Below are 23,872 nucleotides of genomic sequence, written 5' to 3'. Positions count from 1 at the left end.
GTTCTGGGGCACCTGGGTGGCTCAGTCGGTTGAGTGCCCAACTCTTGATTTCGGCTGATCCCAGGTCATGGGATTGAGTCCCACATTGGGTTCTATGCTGAGTGTGGAGCCAGCTTAAGATTCTCATTCATTCATTCATTCATTCTCTCTCTCCCCCTCCCCTTTTCCTCTCCCCCTCCCCCTTTCCTCTCCCCCTCGGGTATGCACACGCTCACTCTCTCCAAAATTTTTTTGAAAATTATAAAAAAAAAAAAATAAGTAACTGTTCATTCATTCATTCATTCAATAAATATTTCCCGAGCACCCGTTATGTGCCAGGCAATCTTCCAAGTGCAAGAGACAGAACTGTGGGAAAGAAAAAATGAAAGCCCTTACTCAACCTAACAATGGAAGCAATATGAACCTTTGATATAGGAGTTATTTAACAGAAGTACTCACATTAACAAACTCCATGCCACCAACACACACTGTTAAGGTCTTAAATTACCTTGTAAGATATTTACCCACCAGAGGGCACTCCCATTTCTTTTCTGTGACTCCTTGACTGTTCCTGGGTATAGGTTACATATTCCTGAACAGAAGTCTGAAATCTAAACAGAGTGGAAGTGGGGCAGAAGCAATCTGGTCTCCAATTCCCACAGATGTGGCATTCCTTCACTAAGGATCCAGAAAGCTCTGTGACTCTCAAGGCAATGACTAGCATGAAAAGGTGGCAAGCTTCACAGGGAACCAGGGTCCTGGCACTAGAAGTCACCTCTGTAATCCTGAGGTGACCTGCGAAGCTAGGCATCCCCTGCCCCAACAATCTTGACACCCCTTCTACAATCTCTAAAAATCCATTCTCATGCTTCACTAATCCTTCACCAGGAAGAAAAAAGGAGTATTTCTTCCCTTTCCTGCAACAGGTACCCAGGGAGACCTTGTGGCTTTTTGGAACGAAGCTCCCACCTAGTTCCCACTCAACAACCAGCCCTGTTATTCTGTGTATCTCATTTCTCCCCAGCCCCACTCCCAACAGATGAGGAAGGGCTAGAAGGGGTATAGAGCCAGGTGAGAAGATACAGCCCTAGATCCATCTGGGGCTCTGCTCAGGGAGGCGGACAGTATAAACCCGGTCCTGCCTGCCAGGGTGAGGCAGGGATGGGTGTAAGGGGATGCAGGATGGCCCCATGATCCAAGTGGAACTTCCCATCCCACGTGTGTCCCATGGCAGGCCGGGAAGCACTGCTAGGTAAAAGTCAGAAATCATCATCATGCAGCTGACAGATTAAGGACTGAATTCAGGAGCCAGTGTAGGGCACTAGCACATTAATAAGAGAAGGTAGGGGCGCCTGGGTGGCTCGGTCGGTTAAGCGTCCGACTTCGGCTCAGGTCATGATCTCACGGTCCGTGGGTTCGAGCCCCGTGTCAGGCTCTGTGCTGACAGCTCAGAGCTTGGAGCCTGTTTCGGATTCTGTGTCTCCCTCTCTCTGTGACCCTCCCCCGTTCATGCTCTGTCTCTCTCTGTCTCAAAAATAAATAAACGTTAAAAAAAAAAAAAATTAAAAAAAAAATAAATAAATAAGAGAAGGTATATATGTTATAAAGGCCAGGCATGAATTTGGGGATCACTTGTAACTGCAAAAATGCTACATAATTATTTTACAGGATAATAAACTTCCAGGAGGTTTTAAGAATAGGACAAAAGAAATTTATGAACCACTTAGAATTGTTTTAAGCAAATGCCCCACCTCACATTACATTTGCTTAGAGAAACAATGTACAAGTATAAAGCATTTTGAAAAACTAAATATAGTCTTTGTAACTCTAAAAGACCAAAGCATTGACAAAGAACTTTGCATTGTATAGTAAAACACAACCTTGCATAACCAAGCATGGAAATCACAAGGAATTGCAAAGAATTCACCATGTCAGACCATTAATGGAAACTTAACCTCCCTTACCTGCCTAGTCTATCTGGACTCACTGGGTCTTTGAAGGAAACATATACTAAATGTATCTCATTTTCCATTTTGAACTAACAACCTATTAATTATTTTTAGACCATAAAGTCTAAGACTTCTAACAACAAATGAAGTTATTAGAGTGGTGAATTAGAGGGCAAACGCTACACAAGGATGAAACTGATGTCTTTTTCTTTTTTAAATATTTATTTTGAGAGAGAGAGTGTGTGCAAGCTGGGGAGGAGCAGAGAGAGAGAATCTCAAGCATCAGCACAGAACCTAATGTGGGGCTCGATTTCACAAGCCATGCTATCATGACCTGAGCCGAAACAAAAAGTTGGCCAAGTAACGGACTGAGCCACCCAGGTGCCCCAAAACTGATGTCCTTTTTAACAACTACACTGTACAATTTCTAGGGACTCTTAGGGAGGTTAACATTTTGGGAGTAATAGAGTCTTCTGAAAACAATGGATCCTCTCTCCGGAATACACATGAGAACATAAACACAATATTCTTCAGAACCGTTCCAGGAGCTTGACCGACCTACCGAGACCTTCCAAGGACTGTGTGGAGGGACATGGCTGCCCCTAAATTAATGACCCCTAAAAGAAGAGAATCGATATTGCTTTTTGGCTAAATATAAAGTCTGAATCTTAAATCTGAAGGTTCACATGTATGTGATGATTATTCCAATGTTTTTTAGGGGAAAAAAAAATTCCAATGATGAATGCCAACAGTGCTTTCCAACAGAGTCCTACATGTAAAACAAGCTCACCTCAAAATTCACAGGCAAGTTCCGTTTAAGTGCAATCTCAAACACTTGACTTATTTCAGATTTATTGAGATTTTCTTCTTCTGATTCTCTTCCATTCACCTAAAGGAAGAAAAATCGTTTAGTAGTGAACTCTTATGAAAAAACATCAACACCCCAGCTCTAATAAACCTTAAAAGCACTGAACCTTAGCTGTATGGAGTGAGCACTAACCCGGTGAGCAAGGCCGCTTGTGTGCCATGTGTCAGTGAATTTAAAAGGTTTAAAAAAAAAAAAAAACAAAACACAAACAATCTGGGTCAGCCTGTACCTCGTAAATCCACCATAAACAATCCACACCTAATAGACTCTGGCACAGCCACACCACAGCTGCTCAGGAAGAGGGACGGACTTCCAAAGCTTTCCTTGAGGACTGGCAAGCTACCTTTTGGAAAACGTCAGAATACAGACAGATCTGTGAGGGACATGGCAAGTCCAAATTAGAAGTCTCTCCACTTAAGTATGCAGGCTTCTTATTTGGACACAAAGTCCCTGGAAATCCACTTTTTTAAAAACAAGGATGCGGTGCAACAAATTACAAAACTGCATACAAAATCTCGCACTTCCTGCTGCCAGCAAAAACGCAGGTGCAAACTAATGAAGTCTGCTGAACAAAGGCTGAGACTATCTTTCCAACAAGGTTCACGTACAGTCCCCCGGCCAGAGCTGGGATGAGACAGGGCAGAGATCTTCTCTGTGCACGGTGACGACAAGATTCTAGACGTGCGGTAGTGATCGTGAGAACCCAGATAAGCTCAGTAATAGCAACACCCCCTCCCCCGCCAAGGCATGGCTAGAGAGCTGAATTTTCCTTCGTGTTACTGAGACTCTTCCTATTTCCAAGATTAGAACTTTCGGACAAGAACTTGTGGCTGAAACTGCTGAAGAGGCAAAACGTAGGACTATCCAGGATTGTATCTGTTGTGCATTTCCCTATGTTTATCACATAGATCTTATACCTACACTGGATCAGGATTTCAAACTACAACTAAAAGAAATGAAACCCTAAGTTAAAAAACATTAATACAATCAAGAATATAATCCTGACACTCCAATTCTTTCTCTTCCCACTTCACTCTCTGCCTACTCAAAACTATTTGCACAGCATTTCTGGTGGCTTTTTTACCTAAAAATACTTTTCTTCTTGCTCAAATCCTAAGCAGAAAGAGGGCCTGACTTTTTATGAGTGAATCCTTACAGCCAGAAATCTTCAAGCAAGACGCCTTGGAAGGCTAGAGCTCCACAGAAGTTTGGTTTGAAATAAAGTCACCCATTCATTCGTTCGTTCGTTCGTTCATTCTCGAGAGCGCGCGCAAGCTTGGGAGGGGAAGGGGGAGGGAGAAAGAGAATCTTAAGCAGGCTCCACACCCAGCACAGACCCTGAAGCCAACGTGGGACTGGATCTCATGACAGTGAGATCATGACCTGAGCCGAGACCAAGAATCGGACGCTTAACCAACTGAGCCACCCAGGCGCCGCTGAATTTTGTCTTTTAAATAGGTTTTAAACTTAAAGCCCCACCCTGTATTTTTAGAAGTATGCTCAACAAATGGTGCTTAGGAAAACAGATCTCCTGGGGGCACCTGGGTGGCTCAGGTGGTTGGGCTTCTGACTTCGGCTCAGGTCATGATCTCGTGGTCTTTGAGTATGAGCCCCGTGTCAGACTCTGTGCTCACAGCTCAGAGCCTGGAGCCTGCTTCAGATTCTGTGTCTCCCTCTCTCTCTCTGCCTCTCCCTGGCTTGTGCTCTGTTTCTGTCTCTCAAAAATAAGTAAAAACATTTAAAAAAATTTTTAATAAAAAAAAAAAGAAAACAGATTTCCACATTTAAAAAAAAAAAAAAAAACACAAAAAATTAACTCGAAATGGATCTAAGACCTAAATGTAAGAGCTAAAATCGTAAAATTCTTGGAAGAAAGTATCTGGACACTGGATGTGGCAGTGACTTTTTGGATGAGACGGAAAGCACAGGCAACAAAAGAAAAAGCAGATAAACTGGACTGCACTGAAACCGAACACTTCCGTGCATCAAAAGTAAAGACAACCCACAGATGGGAGAAAACATGTGCAGACCACATATCTGATAAAAAATTAATACCCAAAACGTATAAACAATTCAATTTAAAGATGGGAAAAGGACCTGAATAGACATTTCTCTGAAAAAGACAGAAAAATGGCCAAGGACTACATGCAACAGTGCTCAGCATCACTCATCACTGGGGAAATGCAAGTCAAAACCACAGTGAGACACCCTTCACACCCTAAGAATGGCCACAGAAAATAACAAGTTATTAGCGAGGTCGTGGAGGAAACCTCAGGCCTTCCTGGACGGAGTGTAAAATAGCCCAGCCTTTGTGCGAAACAGTTGGGCGGTTCCTCAAAAAGTTAAACAGATTTACAGTATGATCCAGAATTACACTTTTAGATATCTATACTTGAAAGAACTAAAAGTTGGGACTCAAACAGATACTCTGCCACCTATGCTCACAGGAGCTTTATTCAGTGGCCAAAAGGTGAAAACAACCCAAACATCCACCAACGTGTTGATGAATGGACAAAATGTGGAATAGTCATACAATGGAATATTCTTCGGCCTTAAAAAGGAATGAAATTCTGACATTGGCTACAACATGGATGAACCTTGAAACATTATGATAAATGAAATACGCTAGACACGAAAGATGAATACCCACGAAAGATATTAGGCAGCCAGAACGGGCAAATGCATACAGACAGAAGTAGAACAGAGGTTACCAGGAGAGAGGCAGGGGCAGGGGGAGGTGGCAAAGGGGAAGTTACTTTCAATGTGTACAGAGTTTCAATGTGGGATAATAAAGTTCTGAAAATGGACAGTAGTGACAGTTGCACGACACTGAGGATGTGTTTGATGCCACGGGACTGTACGCTTAGAAATGGTTGAGATGGTAACTTTTATGTTTAAGATTTCATTTTTTTAAAATTTTTAACAAGATTTTATTTTTAAGTAACCTCTACACCCAACATGGGGCTCAAACTTACAACTCTGAGACCAAGGGTCACACACACACTACTGACTGAGCCAGCCAGGTGCCCCTGGTTATCTTTAAAAAGGAACCAAGAAAAGTATGTTTTATACCAAATAGTAACACACTAGAGATCGTCAACATATTAACTTGCTATTAACTTGCACTAATAGGTACTCATTTTTGTGCACAAAAAAAATTCTTGACAGCTATTTATTTGAAGGATATCTAGGTTGTTTTTTTTTTTTTTTAAGTTTATTTATTTTGAGAGAGAGAGAGAAGGGAGGGAGGGAGGGAGGGAGGGAGGGAGGGGGAGGGCAAGCACAAGCAGGTAGGGGCAGAGAGAGAATCCCAAGCAGGCTCCATGCTGTCAGCACAGAGCCCGATAAAGGACTTGAACTCGTGAACCATGAGATCATGACCTGAGCTGAAATCAAGAGCTGGATACTTAACCGACTGAGCCACCCAGGCAGCCTCAGAGGTTTTTTTTTTTTTTTAAGTATATGAGCTGTTAAAAACAAAGAGTTCACTCTCATACTAAGTAACTGTGTTAATGCAAGCAGAACAAAATTTAGAAATAAACTGGGTGCTGAGGCTAAAATGAGACTTCAACCACCATGCATGCACTCCGATTTTCAAATCTGTTGTTCATTTTACCAGCCCAATTAGTTTTAATTTCAAACATTCAGAAAAGTACAGATAAACAATGTAACAGGCAATTGTGCTGGATTTAACAAAGGTCAACATTAAGAACTACTGACATCAAATTTTTATTTTTTAAGGGAAACAATAAAGCCCTTTTCACTCCCCTTCCCAGGGCAGCCTTAATCATGTATCTTTCCCAACCATGTTTTTTGTAATGGACGAAAAACAATACATGGTATAATTTTGTGTTTTGAAAATTCACACAAATCATTTTCACTGATTATATTCATAAATATTATACAATTCAAACTTGTAAGTTTATACTAATCAAATGCTACTCTATATTGAGGTTCCACATAAGTCTGACAGAAAATAACAATCTATTGCAAAAATCTAAACCGTAAGCCAGTGTTTCTTAAACACAGCAGCAGCAGGATCACTTGGGAGCTTTGCAAGGACAGATGCTGGCTTCCCACTCCAGACAAATTAACTTCAAGTTTTTTCAGGTAGGGCTTAGATACCATTTTATTTATAGGTACTTATTTTTTTTAAGACCCCAGTTGATTTTACTAGCATCGTGGAGATTCACTGCTTTATGCCATTGTTTCTAAAGGGATTTCAATAGGGACAGAGCGGCCAATAAAATAAAAATGCAAAACAGGAAACAAAGATACATGTGTACTTAGAAGTCACATTATGTTGCTCTCTTACATAAATAATTTTGATATTATCTGGATTGGACAAAATGTTGGATTGGATTGGAAAGCAGCAAAATGAGTCAAAACCAATCCACAAATACCATTCTCAGTAAGATGGGAAAAGTATAGTGGGGCTTTAATCTTATCTTCACGAAGTGGGAATTACTGTTTATATCAATTCCAGAATGTATGGTTTATCAATAAAATCTAGTCAACATTATGAAAAAAACACTCTGAACCAAGCTTAACCCTCAGTATGTCAGAAAAAAAAATTCACCTAACCCTTTACTTACTATCTGGCTTCAACACACTCTTTATTTTTCTATATTTAAAGTCATTTTACAAATAATATACAGATTAAAAGGACAACTAAGAATCTTTTCATTAGAGATTTTAATTAGAATTTAAAATAGCAAATCCAAGTTTTTATTTCAGGTTTGTAGTCTGGAAGGCATTTATGTACCCAAAATGGGCATGGTCCTTTATTTTTTTATTTTTTTTAACGCTTATTTATTTTTGAGACAGAGAGAGACAGAGCATGGACGGGGGAGGGGCAGAGAGAGAGGGAGACACAGAACCGGAAGCAGGCTCCAGGCTCTGAGCCATCAGCCCAGAGCCCGACGCGGGGCTCAAACTCACTGACCGCGAGATCGTGACCTGAGCTGAAGTCGGACGCTTAACCGACTGAGCCACCCAGGCGCCCCTGGGCATGGTCCTTTAAATGCCGCCCATCAGCTGGCTACGTCTGAACCCAGAGCATAGCCCACTTGTAACAATGTCATTTTTCAAACCCATCTCCAGTGGATTCCAGCTTATCATGACTTCTGATTCTTCTTGGACTGGTTTCATCAAAACACACTACTTGTGAAACTGACACAATTTTATTGGAGAACAGCCATCTTCTTTGCTCCATAACTACCAACATGCTTTCATTTTTAGATTTATAAACCCCCCCAAAAAAGGATCTAATGAGTTTTTTTCATTGTTTTATCATCTGTATCCTCCCAATCACCTTTGCACACATACCTCCTTCTGCATTTGCCCACTTATTTTGTGAACAGTAGGTGGTAAAAAATAAATTCTGGTGACCAAACATCACACACAACAAAAATGAAAGAAATGTTGTCACATATACTTTTTTAAAACATCAAAACAGGATGTTCCAGGTTCTTGTCATAAAACCCTGTGTGATGAAGCCCTTCCTGTAGAATGGCCAGAAGAGTGTACACATTTCCTTTTCAGACCCCAGAGAAACATACTGTTCACTCGCCGATTCCCGAGTCTGGGGAAGCTAACCTACCATCGATCCCACGTGAAGACGGGCAGGCTGAGATTCGCCGAAACTCTCAATCCCACAGCCATCGCCGAGTCCCGGGCCCTGCTTGTCCCTCCATGTTCACCTTCTCACTCATCTAAGAGTGGGCAGGTCTTCCTCTGCCAACAGTCTTCTTTTGGCCATTAGAGGCACACAAAGAAAAGTTCTAAATTCTCACCTGAGTTCAAAGAAAGCTAACAGCAGAGGGAAAAGACGGTGTCCCCTGTCTTCTGCATCTTCCTGAAAGAAGGAGGCGGCGTGCCAGGCGATGCATTAAGCACAGCAAAGGCTGGGGCAGTAGTGAGTTATTTCACGACTGTATGATCCACCTGGGGAGTCACCATAATTCCATCTCCTTTTATTTCAGTCTTGCTTAGTGTATTTAGGAATGGATGACAAACAGCAAAATGTTTCAAGACAAAGGAAAATTTAGATTCCATAATGTGAAGATTTACAAAAGGGTCCAAAGGACCTACATGATCACTGCCAGACAGAAGGAGTTTTATTCTATCTTAAAAAATAAATCTTGGGGCGCCTGGGTGGCTCATTCAGCTAAGCAGCTGACTTCGGCTCAGGTCATGATCTCGCAGTCTGTGAGTTCGAGCCCCGCGTCGGGCTCTGTGCTGACAGCTCAGAGCCTGGAGCCTGTTTCAGATTCTGTGTCTCCCACTCCCTGACTCTCCCCCGTTCATGCTTTGTCTCTCTCTGTCTCAAAAATAAACGTTAAAAAAAAAATTTTAAAGAAAATATTAAAAAAAAAAAATCGTTTTCCCTTTGTTCTTTGTAAGATCCCCAGAACAGAATACGAGTCCTGCAATATCAATCCTTACAAGGCTTGAAAAAGAAGCTCAGACATGAAAACTGGGTCCCATGGATCCTGACAGAATAATGAAAATCAATTTCAGTTTAAGCCCCAGCTAAATACGTCCCTGGCCCAAGTGAAAACAACAAGACCAGAAGAGCTAATTTATTTTCACAAAAGTAGTACCAGAAAGGCCCTCAAAGAGTATAATGTTTTTTCTCAAGTCGGCCTTCTACCACTACCACCAAGAGAAAACTTTTAAAGCTTGATACAATCTTCAAGACAGAAACCGCACAACCACACACAGATATACACATACCTACACACACACACGTAGCTGGCACTTTAATTAAACACAAACAGGATCACACTATCTACAAAATTACAGCTCTGGTTCTTGACTCGTCCTTCTCAGTACATTAGGGGCCTCCTTTCAAGCCTATGTGTACAGACGTACCACACTCGGGACTCCCTCTGACTAATGTATCTGTTTATTTAACCACTTCCCTACTAGTGGACATTAGGTCAGCTCTGTTTTGTCTATTACATATACTGTAGCTATTGGCCATCTTGCTCCTAACAGCTCAGACACTGAGTAAGTCATTGTTTATTACCACAGCCTTGGATTTAAAAAAAAAAAAAAAAAAAAAAAGAAAGGAAAGGAAAGGAAAGGAAAGGAAAAAAAAAAAAGGCATTTTTTTTTTTTAATTTTTTAAATGTCTTATTTATTTTTGAGAGAGAGAGAACAGGTGGTGGAGGGGCAGAGAGAAAGAGGGAGACACGGAATTTGAAGCAGGCTGCGGGCTCTGAACCGTCAGCACAGAGCCCGATGCGGTCGGTGCCCGAACTGGTGAACCATGAGATCATGACCCGAGCCAAAGTCGGAAGCCCAACCTACTGAGCCACCCGGGCACCCCAAAGAAAGGCATTTTTCCAATGCAGGACCTTTGCACAAGCTGCTCCTGCTGTTCTTCTGCTTATCTTTAGTCTCTGCTTCAATGATGCTTCCTCAGAAAGAACTTCCTTGAATGCATCGCTGTTACTCCAATCTAAATGAGACATCTGATGCCCTTCTAATACTTGCTACTTTCTACCTTAGTACTCGCCGCACTCTTTGATGATTCTAATGTTAACATCTGTCAGCTCTGTTCCATGAAGCCCCAACATGGAAGGGGCAGATTTTTCCTCAAAGCCTAGCATGATGCCTGTTGTCAAGGAACCAGACAACCCCTGCTTTATAGATATAAATTGCTGGCTTTTTATTGGCCATGTTCTAGAGAAGACAACTTGATCTATCACACAATCACATGCTCTACATACTTTCAAAAGCAAAATCAACAATTTGTTTAAAATTGTAATTTCTGGGGTGCCTGTGTGTTTCAGTTGGTTAAGCGTCCGACTATTGGTTTTGGCTCAGGTCATGATCTTACAGTTCATGAGTCTGAGCCCCATGTCAGCAGTGCAGAGCCTGCTTAGGATCCTCTCTCTCCCTCTCTCTCAAGATAAAGAAACTCTAAAAACAATCGCAATTTCCAATACTGGCAGACCACAGGCAGAAAGGCTGCTCTCACCCTGGTGGCAGACTTCTTAGCGGCACCATGCTTCTGAGAACTTGGTCATATTTACTGCCATGCAAGTGGCTATTTACTTCCGTGTCTGGGCTCATAAAAATGTCATAGACATGCACAAAGATTTACTACAACAACGTTCCTCACTACCTATTTTCTAAAAGGGAACACTGCAAACAATCTAAATAACCAAGCCTCTGTTGAAAACATAAACTGGTACGTTTACACAATGAAACACACTGTAGCTATTAAAAAGTGTTTAGATGCAAGTTGAATTTGAGTCCTCCAAGGAATTCGAAGTAAATGGCATGACAACAGATTCATGATAAGCAGTTCCGTGAAAAAAAGTGGTTACCATACAATATCATCCCACTTTTGTCATTAGACAGGTACACGTATTTACTTACGTATGCACTGACACCCACCAAAATGTTAATAGTGATCATCCATCCATTAAGCAGCAAATCTATAAACGATTTTTGTTTTTTTTTTTTCAACGTTTTTTTATTTATTTTTGGGACAGAGAGAGACAGAGCATGAACGGGGGAGGGGCAGAGAGAGAGGGAGACACAGAATCGGAAACAGGCTCCAGGCTCCGAGCCATCAGCCCAGAGCCTGACGCGGGGCTCGAACTCACGGACCGCGAGATCGTGACCTGGCTGAAGTCGGACGCTTAACCGACTGTGCCACCCAGGCGCCCCCGATTTTTGTTTTTTAATTTAAAAATTTTTATAGTTTACATGCATTCATTGTAAGAAAAAAATTAAAGATCCCTTCTAAAAATGTCTCTTTACGCCCTACCACCCAGCTATCAGGAGGCCTGGTTGAGGTGGGAGGCCAAGTGTTTCCTTTATTATCTCAAAGCAAGTCTCATCTGACTCAATGACTCTTGTTTCTGAAGCACTGGGTGAGCCCAGTCTTTGAGCCGTTTCTGAAGGGCAATGTCTCTCCTTCAAACCATACAGAACGAGAACAGGGGCACAAGGAGGTTTAACATTACTCTCAGCAAAGCTCCATACAGACGGCAGAGGAGCCAGTGGAACCCAGCCCAGGAGAGTGTGCATCTGCGCCAGCCTCTGCCCTCAGGCCAGAGCCAACCTCGCTGCTCCAGGGTAACGGGGTCAGACCGGGGACACCAATCAGGTACCTTCCCTTTTCAGCAAAAGGGTGGGTACTTCCAGGCAGCATTCAAAGTGGGGTGGCTGCCTGAGGGGGAAGCACCGATAATACTTAGGACCTATGGTTCCCAAACCGTGACCAAGCTTTAGAGCTACTGCAAGAGCACATTTAAAAAAAAAAAAAAAAAAGGCAAAAGACAGACTCCTATTAGAAATCGTGTGGGTTGGACCAAGGAATTTTTTTTTAAACTTCTCAAGTGGTTGTGAAGCAGACAACCCACATGCCAGGGCTCAGCGATCGTTTAACAACCGCTGGCGAGAAGCAGCTGAGAAACAACCAGCCCATCTGACTCCAATTAGATCAGCACCGCGGCGAAGTCAAAAAACGAAAAGCCTCCAAGATGACTCAAATTACACTACCTACTGCTTCTGACAAATCTCACCAGTGAGAAGCTTATCCCTTTAACTTCATGAAATCCCCTCTTCTAAGTGACAGTCTCTTCTATTTGGTCCTCAGTGGACCCTGGAAACAGATTATCTCTATTGTAAAATGTGTGATTACACTGGAAAAGGCAAACACACCATAACGAAAAACAGTCATTGATTTCCTAAGACCTCGATTCCCATTTAGCCACAAGGAGTTAAAAACCTATTCTTACTGTGGGATTTTTAAAACCTGGCCCCCAAATTCTCTGACACTCTTCTCATCCAGAAGTGAGGTTCTTAACATTGTCAATGTACCAAATAAAAGCGACTGAGCCGTACGCTTAAACTGGTTAAAACTGTGAATTTATGTTATGTGAATTTTGCTTTATTATAAAAAGTGAGTTTCTGTATCTCCCCCTTTTGAATCTGGGCTCTGTGCCTGCTTGACCTATAGAATACAGCAGAAGCAATGCTGTGGGGGATTTCTGGGCCCAGGCCTTAAAAACTGGAAGCTGCTTCCATTTCCTGTCTTCTAGGATACTTGGAACCCGGCACCATCCCATCCCGTGGGTCAGCAGTCTCTGCACAGGGTAGTTAAGAGAGGAACTGAGGTCCTCTCAGGACCACAGCCCCTGCTTCAGTCTCAGCAGACAGCCAGCATCAACTTACCAGCCTTGTGAGGGAGCCATCTTGGAAGTGATCCTCTGGCCCCTGTGGAGCCACCTTAGCCAGAGCTGTGTAGAGGAGAGACCAGCTGGGTGCCAAGCCCTGCCTAAATGGCAGATTTGTGAGCAAAATAAATGCCTACAGGTGGTTAAGCCACTAAAGTTTGTAATGGCTTATTACGCAGCAACAGATAACCGGCACTCTGATATGTCAGAGTAGCTGGTCAAAAATGGCTTCAGAAAACTCTCTAAGCTGGTGCCACAAACCGCAGTAGGTTCTGACAAGAGTAACCTTTACCACCAAAGAATTCCTCCACGCGTGTGCTTCACAATTCAATTGAGTCACAATCTTTCTACCATGTTCACTCAAAACTATGCCATAGAGTGAAAAAGAAGGCATCTGACTTTCTTGCTAAGACATTTTTTTAAGGGGGGGTGGGGAAGAAAGGCCAAAAGGCCATGGAGTACAAAATCATGCAAGCTGCCAAATCACAAAAATTCCGGACAGCTCTCAGTGCTTCTCAGAAAAAGCCACTGGAGAGGACACCTTTACCACTCACCTGCTCGCCCGCCCGCCTCACCTCCAGCCTCTCCGGTGGGGGCTCGCTTTGCAGGGTCCGCAAGGCTTTCGCAGCAGCATCGTGTTTTGCAGCCTGTCTTGTCTTTCCTTTCCCACTGAACTGCTGTCCTCCCACAGAAAGCTCAACTTGATAAAGTAAAGGCGGTACTGGAAATGGGTAAAAGTACCTGAAAGTAAAAAGGGGGTTTTAGCAGAATTACAATCTCAGATCAGTAAGTCACCCATACGCTCCCTGGCAAATCCCAGGTCTTTCCTTCATCACGGGTCCTAATCACATCAGGACCTGCTTGCCAATAATGACTCCTCATCGGTATATCCAGAGACTTCACAAGCTTACACTGGATTAGAACTGGCACACAGAATAGGCAAATACTGTCTAGCAAGCAAACTTATGTTCCACAAAAACACCTTATAGACTACATGAGTTCAATTTATAATGTAACCCAAATTTACAAAATTAGACTTTGGCTTAAGGTAGAAAACTTGCTCTATTTTCTCCTATCTGAGAGACACCCTTGCCTGTCTCCAGAAAAGCCTGGGAATTTTTTTTTAATGCTTTACGTATTTATTTTGAGAGAGAGGGAAAGAGAGAGAGACACTCCTAAGGAGGCTCCACACAGCGCAGACCCCGGTGTGGGGCTCAAACCCACAAACCACGAGATTATGAGCTGAGCCGGAATCAAGAGTCTAATGCCTAACTGAATGAGCCACCCAGGTACCCCTGGGAATTTTTTAACAGAAATTTTTTTGGAAGGACCCTCATTTCTAGAAATCCCAACAGCCTACAGCCTGGCAGAACCTGGCCTCTACATGTCAGAGCTTACATTTTTTGAAGTTTATTTAGAGAGACGGAGAGAAAACGAACAGGGGAGGGGTGGAGGGAGGGGGGGGAGAGAAGAATCCCAAGAATCTGACAGCGCAGAGCCCAATGCAGGGCTCGAAACTCACAGATTGTGAGATCACGACCTGAGCTGGAATCAAGAGTCGGCTGCTTAACTGAATGAGCCACCCAGGCGCCCCCAGAGCTTACATTTTTTAAGTGGCTTTGCCTCCATTCAAGTCAGGCAGGGAAAGGAAGACTTCCATTCCCATCATCAACCTATCCGCTAACGTCTTATGATTGCCCAACAGGAGGCTTTTTACACAGTTTCGGGTTTCGATTAGTATTTTGCTGGACCTGTACTCCAAAGCTGTTACAAACCACATAAATTCGAAGCCAAAAAGTACCCAGTAAACAATACTCAACAAATCTATGAATGCTGAGAATCTTGGTGTTTGTGGGAATCACACTCAAATATGACTCAGTTACAAGAAGCAGTTACAAAGGTGATCTTTAACCAGATGGTTTCAGGGCACAGCCATACTGCTAGTGAGGAGCACACTCAGGCTCTTGCCAGTGACAGAAGGTAAAGGAGCAAGCATCAAGACACAGTTCCAAAGGCACCACGATTAAGAGGACTTCAGCATTTGGCAAGCCCAAAGATGACCGAATCGTTGTGCGCTCCACAATCTACAGATTTTCTTCTTCCATGTCAGGAATGAGATACATCTTCACCTGTACTTAAAACAAACAGCGGCACCTGGGTGGCTCAGTCGGTTGAGCGTCCAACTCTTGGGTTCGGCTCATGTCACGGTCTCACGGTTGTGAGACGCAGCCCCACGTTGGGCTCCGTGCCAGGTGTGGAGCCTGCTTGGGATTCTCTCCTCCTCTCTCTGCCCCTCCTCCGTTCTCTCTTGCCCTATAAATAAGTAAAATAGGCACATACCTTGGGGGATAAGCACCTCCTCTCATGTTGTAGTTATAGGTGGACTGCATCCGAGAGTAAGGGTCGACAGGCTTATACATTGGTTTTTTTCCAAGTTTCATGCACAGTGCATTTAGCTCTACAGTAGGGGTTATGCTTTCTGCAACACAGAATCAACACAGAGAACTGGTTATTTTCTGACATGAGAATGGCAGTTACTAAAATCAGAAAGAACAGCATGCTTTCTACTAACTGGATTCATAATGCATTTCAGGAAAGTATCTAAGTACTTCACTGCTAGGCATCAGGTCAGGAAATCCAAGAATCTGCTGTGATTTCTAGATATTAATACACAGTCAACAGCACAAAATACAGTGTAAGAGCTATTAGAGGGGCAGCAACTAGCATAAGACATTACCAGAGAAAGTCACTCATTCCAGTTATTAGATATCAGTTCCAATACACATCGAATTCCACGATTAAACAAAAATCCCATGTGACTGTCCAAGTCATTTTACTGTTTGGGAATCCTTAGCCGATAGAACTCTGGTTGTACTGACTTGCTGGGTTATTGGCTTACACTTAGAAGTATGTTTATTGCACACTACTTCATCGAACAATGCACTTACTAAGCAGTAACTGGATGGAAAGCACTGTGCTAAGGGACACAATTCTTACCCCCAGAGGACCAACAGGAGGTGTGCTATAAGGAAAGGTGTGGAATTAAGAAGGAGGAGGCAAGTAAATTCTATCTGGAGAAGTCAGATGAGGGTCACAAAACATTCAGATATTTCCAATCTCAGTATTTACGATGGGATTTGACCTGTGAGAATACTTGTTAGGAAAAGGAGTTCTGTTTCCATATAAATAAGAGCAAGTATAATTGGGGTTATCTCACAATCATCAACTGTAGAAAACACACACTGTTCGTTTCCCAATTTTTTTTTTTCTCTCAGTTCATCCAATTCATAAACTTTTAAAAACATTTAAAAGAAAAACCAGGCTGGAAAGAGTAGTGTGAGCGCACAATCACATCTAAGAACAACACTTTCACATCAAACACAGAACAACACTAGCAATGGCAAAGTTCAACTTAAATGCACACAAAAAGCCACTTTAAAATGCCTCTTTAGGAGGTATGTAGAAGAAAACAACAGCAACAAAAAAGACTTGATTCTGTACTAGGAACTGGTTCAACTAAATTTAGTGCATGAATCAAATTTATAAGAATATTTTTGGATTTGCAAAATCAAAAGGTCACAGAAGTAACCAGCCTCTCTCTTCTTACTTTCAGAATTATATTTTTTATAGGATTCATACAGGTTCTTACTAAGCATAACCTGAATCATCTCAAGAACAGTTCTGACCCATAAAATTTACCTGCAGTGGAGAATGAATCTGAAATACCACAAAGAAATCAAAAGCAACAAGGAAGGTGTGGCTGAAATCTCCCGGATTCCTTCCTACGTACAAAGGGACTGGGATGGCTTCGTATGCCTGATGGTAACGTGGCTCAGCCACTTCCATCCACAGCAACAGGTCAATGGTCCCCAAGCTTTTACCAGAAGCTCTTCTTTATTAGTCTTCTCTCTCCTTCGGTCCCTTGTTTGAAGAGGTGTTATCTACTAATAGTATTTAAGTAATACATGTTTAAGTCATTTTCTCATTCTTTTTGATGATCAGGAGACGTGTAAATGACAATCTGCGTTTCTGATCAACATGTTATAATTGGTATTTCCACACTGGGTTGAAGTGATTCCAGCTAAGGCCTACATTCTTGGCAATTTTTTCACTAGGCTTCTCTGCAATCTTAACAATTGTTTGGTGACACCACTACCTCTCAGGACCTTCTTTCCAGATCCTCAAGAGTCAAGGGACCAGAGACTGGGAACCAATGCTTTGGAGTATGGTTAAGGATTCTAAAAAGGTAAGCGTTTGCCACTGGTAGTGTAGAAACCGTGCTTGCAAAGTCAGTAAGTTAGTTATGAAAGAATGCATATACATACTAAATGGGTACCTCTAGACACACTTCTGAAAGGAACCTGTCTTGGCCCACGCATAATACCTGGATTCCTTCCTTCGCTACGAAAAGGGCGGACTATGGGTTTAGGAAATTTTGTTCCTTCCAAAGCTTTGGCAGCAGCTGTGTGCTGGGCTTTTTTAACACTAGTTCCTTCAGCTTCCCAGTGCTGATCTCCAAGTGTTAGCTGTACTGTAAACACCTACAAATGAAAATTGTGAGCTCTCAATTCACGATACCTGAGGTTGACTGTAATATGTCGCTTGGACCTGGAACATTGTTTATGGTCATGGTTTAAAAGGCCTGGTCATTACCTTGGCAAATTACTCCCTCACTCCCATTTTTTGTTATTTTTATAAACACAAAAAGATACATGTCTCGTTGACTGGCATTGAACAACACTCTATGACAAAACTATGCTTTGAAAAATGGAGGTAAGTACAGAGATTAAAAAAAAATGTTTTCCCCTATATTAAAATATTAGATGCTGATTTGGAAGTCAGCCAAACAGAAATTGTCTTCCAATTACTTCTCAGGGAAGAAATTCAGCAAACTTGATTTAGACACAAAGTAGTATCTCAAGCAAATTAAGACATTTGTTTTGATGTTCTTGTGTTTGTGGTCTCTTGTCTGAAAACAACCCTAGCAGGACAAAAACGTGAATGAATTTGGGAATGTGAGCCAGGTTCTAAAAAGTTGCCTTCTATTTTCCTAAGACTATACTATTCAGACACTGCCTCCATTTGGGGAAGAAAATCCAATCTGTAGCAAGCAAAGATCTAGAAACGTTTCTGAACTCAAGGAGGCATCCAAAACAGCTGATTTTGCCCTCAGCAAACGCTGACTATGGCAAGCCTCTTTATTCCTTTTTAAGTATAAAGGTTACCCAAATACACACTCTGTTCTTGAAATTAGGTTATGTTAATCCTATCAGAAGTGAATATTCTGTCAAAAACTATGACCCATCATAGCACAGTGATTCTTTAACTTTGGTGCTTATCTTAGGAAGCTTAGTAAAATATACATGTCCAGGGACTTCAACCGAGAAGCAAGAGCGGAGACCCTAGGCAAGTGTTCTTTAAAAAGCTCCCCTAGTGATTCTGATGCACTGCAAAGTTTGAGACTCACTACTTAGGAATTTAGCAAAACCAACTGGAGCTTTTGTTTTTCTGCTTTTCTTTATCACTGGATATCACTGTTTCATTTGCAAATAATTTACTGTGAATAATTTAATGTCAAATGTGCTCCTCTGAACATGTCCAGATCATTTAAATTTGGTGCCTAAAGGGATAGGCGCGATGTGCCTTCACAGCTGATTTTTCTTGTAGGTCTTAACTTCAGGATTCCCTCAGTACACAGCTTCCACTAAAGCGGGAAAATTAAAGAATCCTTCACCCCAGTGGAAACACTAGGGGTCCCCTGTATTTCTGCTGCAGTTCACAAGGTTACTCATTTAGGCACCACTAGCATGGACTGAAAATCCTGGCTGGCCTAACAGCCAAACAGCAGAAGTCTACGCTGTGGAATCCCTGGGGCATTTTCATGATCCATTCGTGGAAAGACATTTAAAGGGAAAAAGCTAAAAAACAAAAAAGAGTTAATTCCATTAACAGTTTTGCCTTTCTCCAGGACTTTTCCCCGTCAGCGCTGTTGCCACTCTGCTGCCTTTCTGTGTAGAGGGTTGGTAACAAGGTTAGAATCTTGGTTTTAATAGAATTAAAAGTACACCAGACCACTGATTTTTAAATAAATAGTGTAATAGTCACCGAGGAGGGAATAACTTCTTGTCTTTGAACAACTTGTAAATAAAAGTGCAGTTACAGATTGAACACACAGCCAAATTACCTAACGCACCACTAAAGGTTAGGTGAGAAAGTACATATTTCAAAAAATACCAAGAACAGTTAATAATAGGGAATCCCAAAGTTAAGGTCTGCAAAAAAAGTCCTGTAGAAGAAACAGAAGTTATAGGAAATCACTAATTGCCTTCCAAAAGTAAAGAAACCTTTCAAATATCACTATGCTTTAGAAAAATGTGAAAACTAGCTTCATGTGAGTAGAAATTTGTGTTTCTGAAATGCATAATAGTAATAGCTACCATCTCTCAAGCATTTACTAACTGTCAGGCATTGTGCTCCACACTTTAACATATATTCTCTGGTTTAATTGTCACAGTAGACCCATTTGGGTAGGTATTATCCCCATTTTACAGATGAGGAAACTGAGGTTCAAAAAACAGCAGTAGCTTGCCCAAGGTCACATAGCCAGTAAGGAGCTGAGATTTAAACCCAGATTTGCCTGACACCAAAGGTGACTCACCTCACCACACTAAGGTACCTATTTAGGATTGTGGCTGATGTTACTTTTAGTCAAATTAAAAGAGAAACTTGATATCATTCAAGGCCTGAGGTTTGCACGTCAAGAAAAATGAGGCATAAAGAGACCAATAATTCATCCTTAATTATGTTTACTGCAAGGCTAGGATCAGAAATAGGAGGCCGGATTCCTTCTCTCATACCACACCCTCTCTCATACTGCAGCTGCAAAGATAAAGCCAGATATGCACACATTTAAGTTCCAAGATTTACATTATCAAACAAGCTTCAAAGACCGAATTCCTAAATGGCAAATAGTAAAAAATTTAAGTTACAGTCTTCCATTCTCTAAGATAAGGGGAAGGACAAAGATAAGTGAAGTCAGAGACAGTCCAAAGGACTGACTCACTTTGAAACAAATTTCTACCTCTCATTTTCAAACCTTTTACCTGAATGGCTAACAAGTGGGAAAATGGATTTCCTGTTCCCCTCCTTTCCCAGCCCAGCCTAAGGTACACGTGAAAACAAGCGGGAAAGGAGCCAGAGGCAGGCTGCAGCCAGGAGACCCAGAGCCTGGAAAATTCACGGGAAATCATTCACAGGGGCCTGGGAATGGTCTCTACTCAGAATCCTAAACACAACCACATACTAACTGGAGTTCCCAAAAAGAAGCATATCTTTTCTTTGACCCATTCTGCAAGGGTCAAGAGAAGCGACTTGCCAAAAATCTATACTTTGGCATCTCCTGAAGACAGCCTCAGTGGTTTGAAAATATGTATTCTGAACCACAGCACCACGTGGAGCAGTATAAAAACAGAAAACATTCCTGGTGGGTTATAAATGCACAAGCAGTATGGACAATATTTACCTTACAGTGAGCTGGACCTTGCTCACGCAAAAGCTTATACTCAGGCTGAATCTTGTTGAAACGGGCTAACTCATTCACAAGACACATTGGGGTTTTCTCTTTGGGGTGTGCCATGCTAGAAGGAACTGAAAAATAACGTAAGAGCAATGAAGTCAACTAGCAGTATACAGGACTGCTGCTCTCCCAGGGACACGAAAAAAGAGGGGAAAACGGAAGGTCTTAAGGATTCAGAGCAGCAGTGACGCACAACTGCAAACCACAAGGGGGCACCTGCCTGAAGACACAGCTGGGGTCTTCTCCGGACCAGCTGAAGCCAGGTAACCTAGGAGAGGGCAGGTCTTCCAAAGAGAGAACAGAAGGCAGGGGAGTAACTAAACCGTGGCAGGCAAGCAAGATTTAAATCAGAGGCAGCCCTGGTATTATAACCAACCAAGGGGATAACAAGGAGGTCTTTTGAGCACAGACACACTGGTTCCCACAACAGCTGTGAGCTGTACCCGGTTCGTTATTTCGCAAAACTCAATGTGCCAATACCATCTCTCAAACAATGACTGTCGTCTTCTACACAGCTAGTGTCTCATTGCCATCCTCAGACCTTACCTACTTCAGAGAATTCTACAAGTAAAATAAAATGTCCGTGGTGGGCAGGAGTAATAGGATGTGGATATAAGAACACATTAGAAGAAAAGGCGGTAAATCCCAGAGGACTGAAACAGTCTATAACATTTCCTTTTAAGATGGTCTGTGACGGCAAATTTGGGGAAAACTGAATTCTTAGGGTATTATGACCAGTCAAGACTGCTACCCGGTGAGCCAAGCCACGGAAGTCTAGAGGTAGGGTGACAGATGCCATGCAGCTGAGAGTGGGGTGAGCCAACACTCTAAGAACAGATTTATAAAGTAAAGGAAATGAGAAATGAAAGAGGAAATGCAAGGGAAATTGTCAAACACAAGGAGTTGAGAGATGTGTTAGAAGGTGACTCTGGTAATGGAGACACCCATGCTGACACCCCATTTAATTGGTTTTACCACTTTGGGGGAGGGTTGGGAAGCAGAACATTTGTTTTCAGGTCTGTTTATTTTTCAGGTGTTTCAAGTCTTTTCTCACCGATGAGCACATTTATTTGCTATTATTTCCTTTTTTAGTTTTGTTTTTAAGTAATCTCTACACCCAATGCAGGGCTTGAACTCATGACCAAGATCAAGGGTCACATGCTCTACTGACTGAGCCGGCCAGGCGCCCCATCAACAAGCACATTTAGTCCTTTTTTATTTTCTTAATAATCAGATTTAAATGCTTCCGAACTTACTCCCTCTCTAAAACTCTCTGCTTCAGTGTTCAATTTCTAATGGGTCCTCACTGTGATTTCTGAACTACCTCTGGAACCTCAACTTAAACTCACTTGTTCAAACTAAAAACTAACAAATGCCAATACTCTCTGGCTTTCCAGTAAATGTGGCTGCCCCCTTGCCTGGGATGTAATCTCAGAGGCATATAAAATGGAGGCTCACACATACAAGAATTCGTGGTCAGTTCTGGGAAATAGTTTTTAAAGCAGAATTTTCCCATAAAACAACAAATATCCAGAGTGGTATTTACTGTTCAATTCTTTCTGCTAGACACCACTTTATAACCAACTAGGTTTTATAGTTTACTTTTCAATTCTCTTTCTTACACTCTGAAGTGGTCTGTCAACTCAGGCCTCCATCAACCCAATACACAACCAGTGTTTTATATCTGGAAAAAAGCAGCATGGATGTTAATACTTTCTTCTGCTTCTTGAAGGTAATGTGAGAGTTCCCTACATCTGCAGTCTATTTATCAGATCAGAAAACAGGCTAAGAAAACATTTGAAAAAGAAGACACTTGGATTCATACGCTTACCTGCAGCTGCACTGGTGGGTGTGACAGATGCAGAGGGTAAAGCAGAGTTTTGAATAGGTCTACCTGCATTTTCAGAGGGCAGAGAGCTAGCAGTAGAAGGAATACTCATCAAAGGCTGTGAGAGAAGAGACTGGTTCTTGTTCAGTATTTGGCTCCCTGAGAGAGCAGCAGATGGGTTCTGAACTTGCACTTGAACTTGAGACATGGTCACTTTCAACAAAAGTGAACAACTGCAGGTAAACGGCTTTCAGTGCAGGTTAATTCAGTGCTATGAAGTCTAAAGTTCTACCTAAAAGTTGTAAGGGAAAGAAAATAAAGAGGTAAATTATAGAGGAGATATGTAATCACCAATATTCAGTCAAAGCTGGTGTCACCTACTCAAGAATGAAATTAGTCCCGTTAGGCCTGTAGCTATGTTGATGTATTAGAAGTGTTTCTCTCCTTGGTATACAGTGAGGTTCCTGGCCTTGTGACTTTCTCACAGTGCTTTTAGAGGACTTACAATACCCATATGCTCTGCGTGTTCATTCTATAAAGAGAATCCAGTAGGGTGAAATGACATTCATTATTGAATATTAAGAACTATGAACTATAGTTTATATCCAAAATGGCAAATTAAAAAATACGGAGAGGCTTTCCATACCATATAGGATATGGTAAAGATTTCTGGCCTCAAAATTGTAAGAAGCTGAAAGCAAAATGGGTTCATAAGACCCTTTAATGCGGAATTTGTAAACACTGCTTCCATGGAAGGGCCATGTGCTGACTGGTACCCTTACAGTTTTCCTTTAAGCTCACCGAAGAAAGAGAAGAGTTTCTCACTTTTGCTGCTGCTTTTTCCTCGTGATGACAAAAGATCCATTTTTTTTTCCTATGAGGTTTGTCTAGACGGTCTCATTTAGTTACAGACCACAAATAAAACTGCTGCATCTACATTAATATGCAAGATCCTGAGAAATCATCTGAATAGTAAAGAACATTCTATAGCCTTTGTACTATTAAAAGCAAAAGTGGCAAAGAGGAAGAAGAGAGGAACAGATTTCAGACTGGCCATTTCATTGGTGTGGCTGGGCAGTGGGACCCAGGAAGCGGAGGAGATGGTTTACTTCATCTTATAAGTTCCAAACGCATTGCTTCTATTACATTTAAATTTCCTCCTAAGTCAAAAATAAGGGCAGTTCTGCTTACGTTCATGGCCATCCTTCAAAAAGCTGAAAATGTTTAAGCAAGTCAAAAGTACTCAAAAATAACCAGTAGCAACAAAGAGTAGAAAAAGGCAATCAAAACAGAAACCAGCAAACAAACCAAAAGTTCTATTACAGAGTGTTACTTTAATTTTTTTTAACAGTCTCAAGATGATTTTTAATTAAAGCTGGATCCTTAGAAAGAGATGAAGGACCACAATTAAGTTACTTGAGAAGTTCTGGCACATTCTCTCTTGCTGAGAGCAAAAAGAACTGCAAAACT

At 41.8% G+C, this 23,872-nt stretch overlaps 1 protein-coding gene across 8 annotated transcripts in view; it reads right to left on the bottom strand.

Moving 5' to 3' along the window:
* Window positions 1-23,872, bottom strand: part of STAU1 (staufen double-stranded RNA binding protein 1) — a 54,844-nt gene that overhangs the window by 15,455 nt on the left and 15,517 nt on the right. For 2 of the 8 annotated variants that reach the window (XM_042980194.1, XM_042980197.1), the window contains exons 3-8: window positions 22,406-22,694; window positions 20,521-20,645; window positions 17,383-17,539; window positions 15,339-15,477; window positions 13,553-13,739; window positions 2,719-2,817 (exon numbers count right to left, since the gene is read on the bottom strand). In XM_042980194.1, coding sequence (XP_042836128.1) covers window positions 2,719-2,817; window positions 13,553-13,739; window positions 15,339-15,477; window positions 17,383-17,539; window positions 20,521-20,645; window positions 22,406-22,610 — 912 coding nt within the window. In that variant the 5' untranslated portion in view covers window positions 22,611-22,694. Of the gene's footprint in view, window positions 1-2,718; window positions 2,818-13,552; window positions 13,740-15,338; window positions 15,478-17,382; window positions 17,540-20,520; window positions 20,646-22,405; window positions 22,695-23,872 lie in introns of those variants that run through there. The other 6 variants (XM_042980195.1, XM_042980196.1, XM_042980199.1 and 3 more) reach the window with 6 other exon arrangements.

This window comes from Panthera tigris, chromosome A3 (assembly GCF_018350195.1).
Source record: "Panthera tigris isolate Pti1 chromosome A3, P.tigris_Pti1_mat1.1, whole genome shotgun sequence".
NCBI classification, from domain to species: Eukaryota; Metazoa; Chordata; class Mammalia; order Carnivora; family Felidae; genus Panthera; species Panthera tigris.
This window is presented reverse-complemented; position numbering and strand designations above follow the sequence as displayed.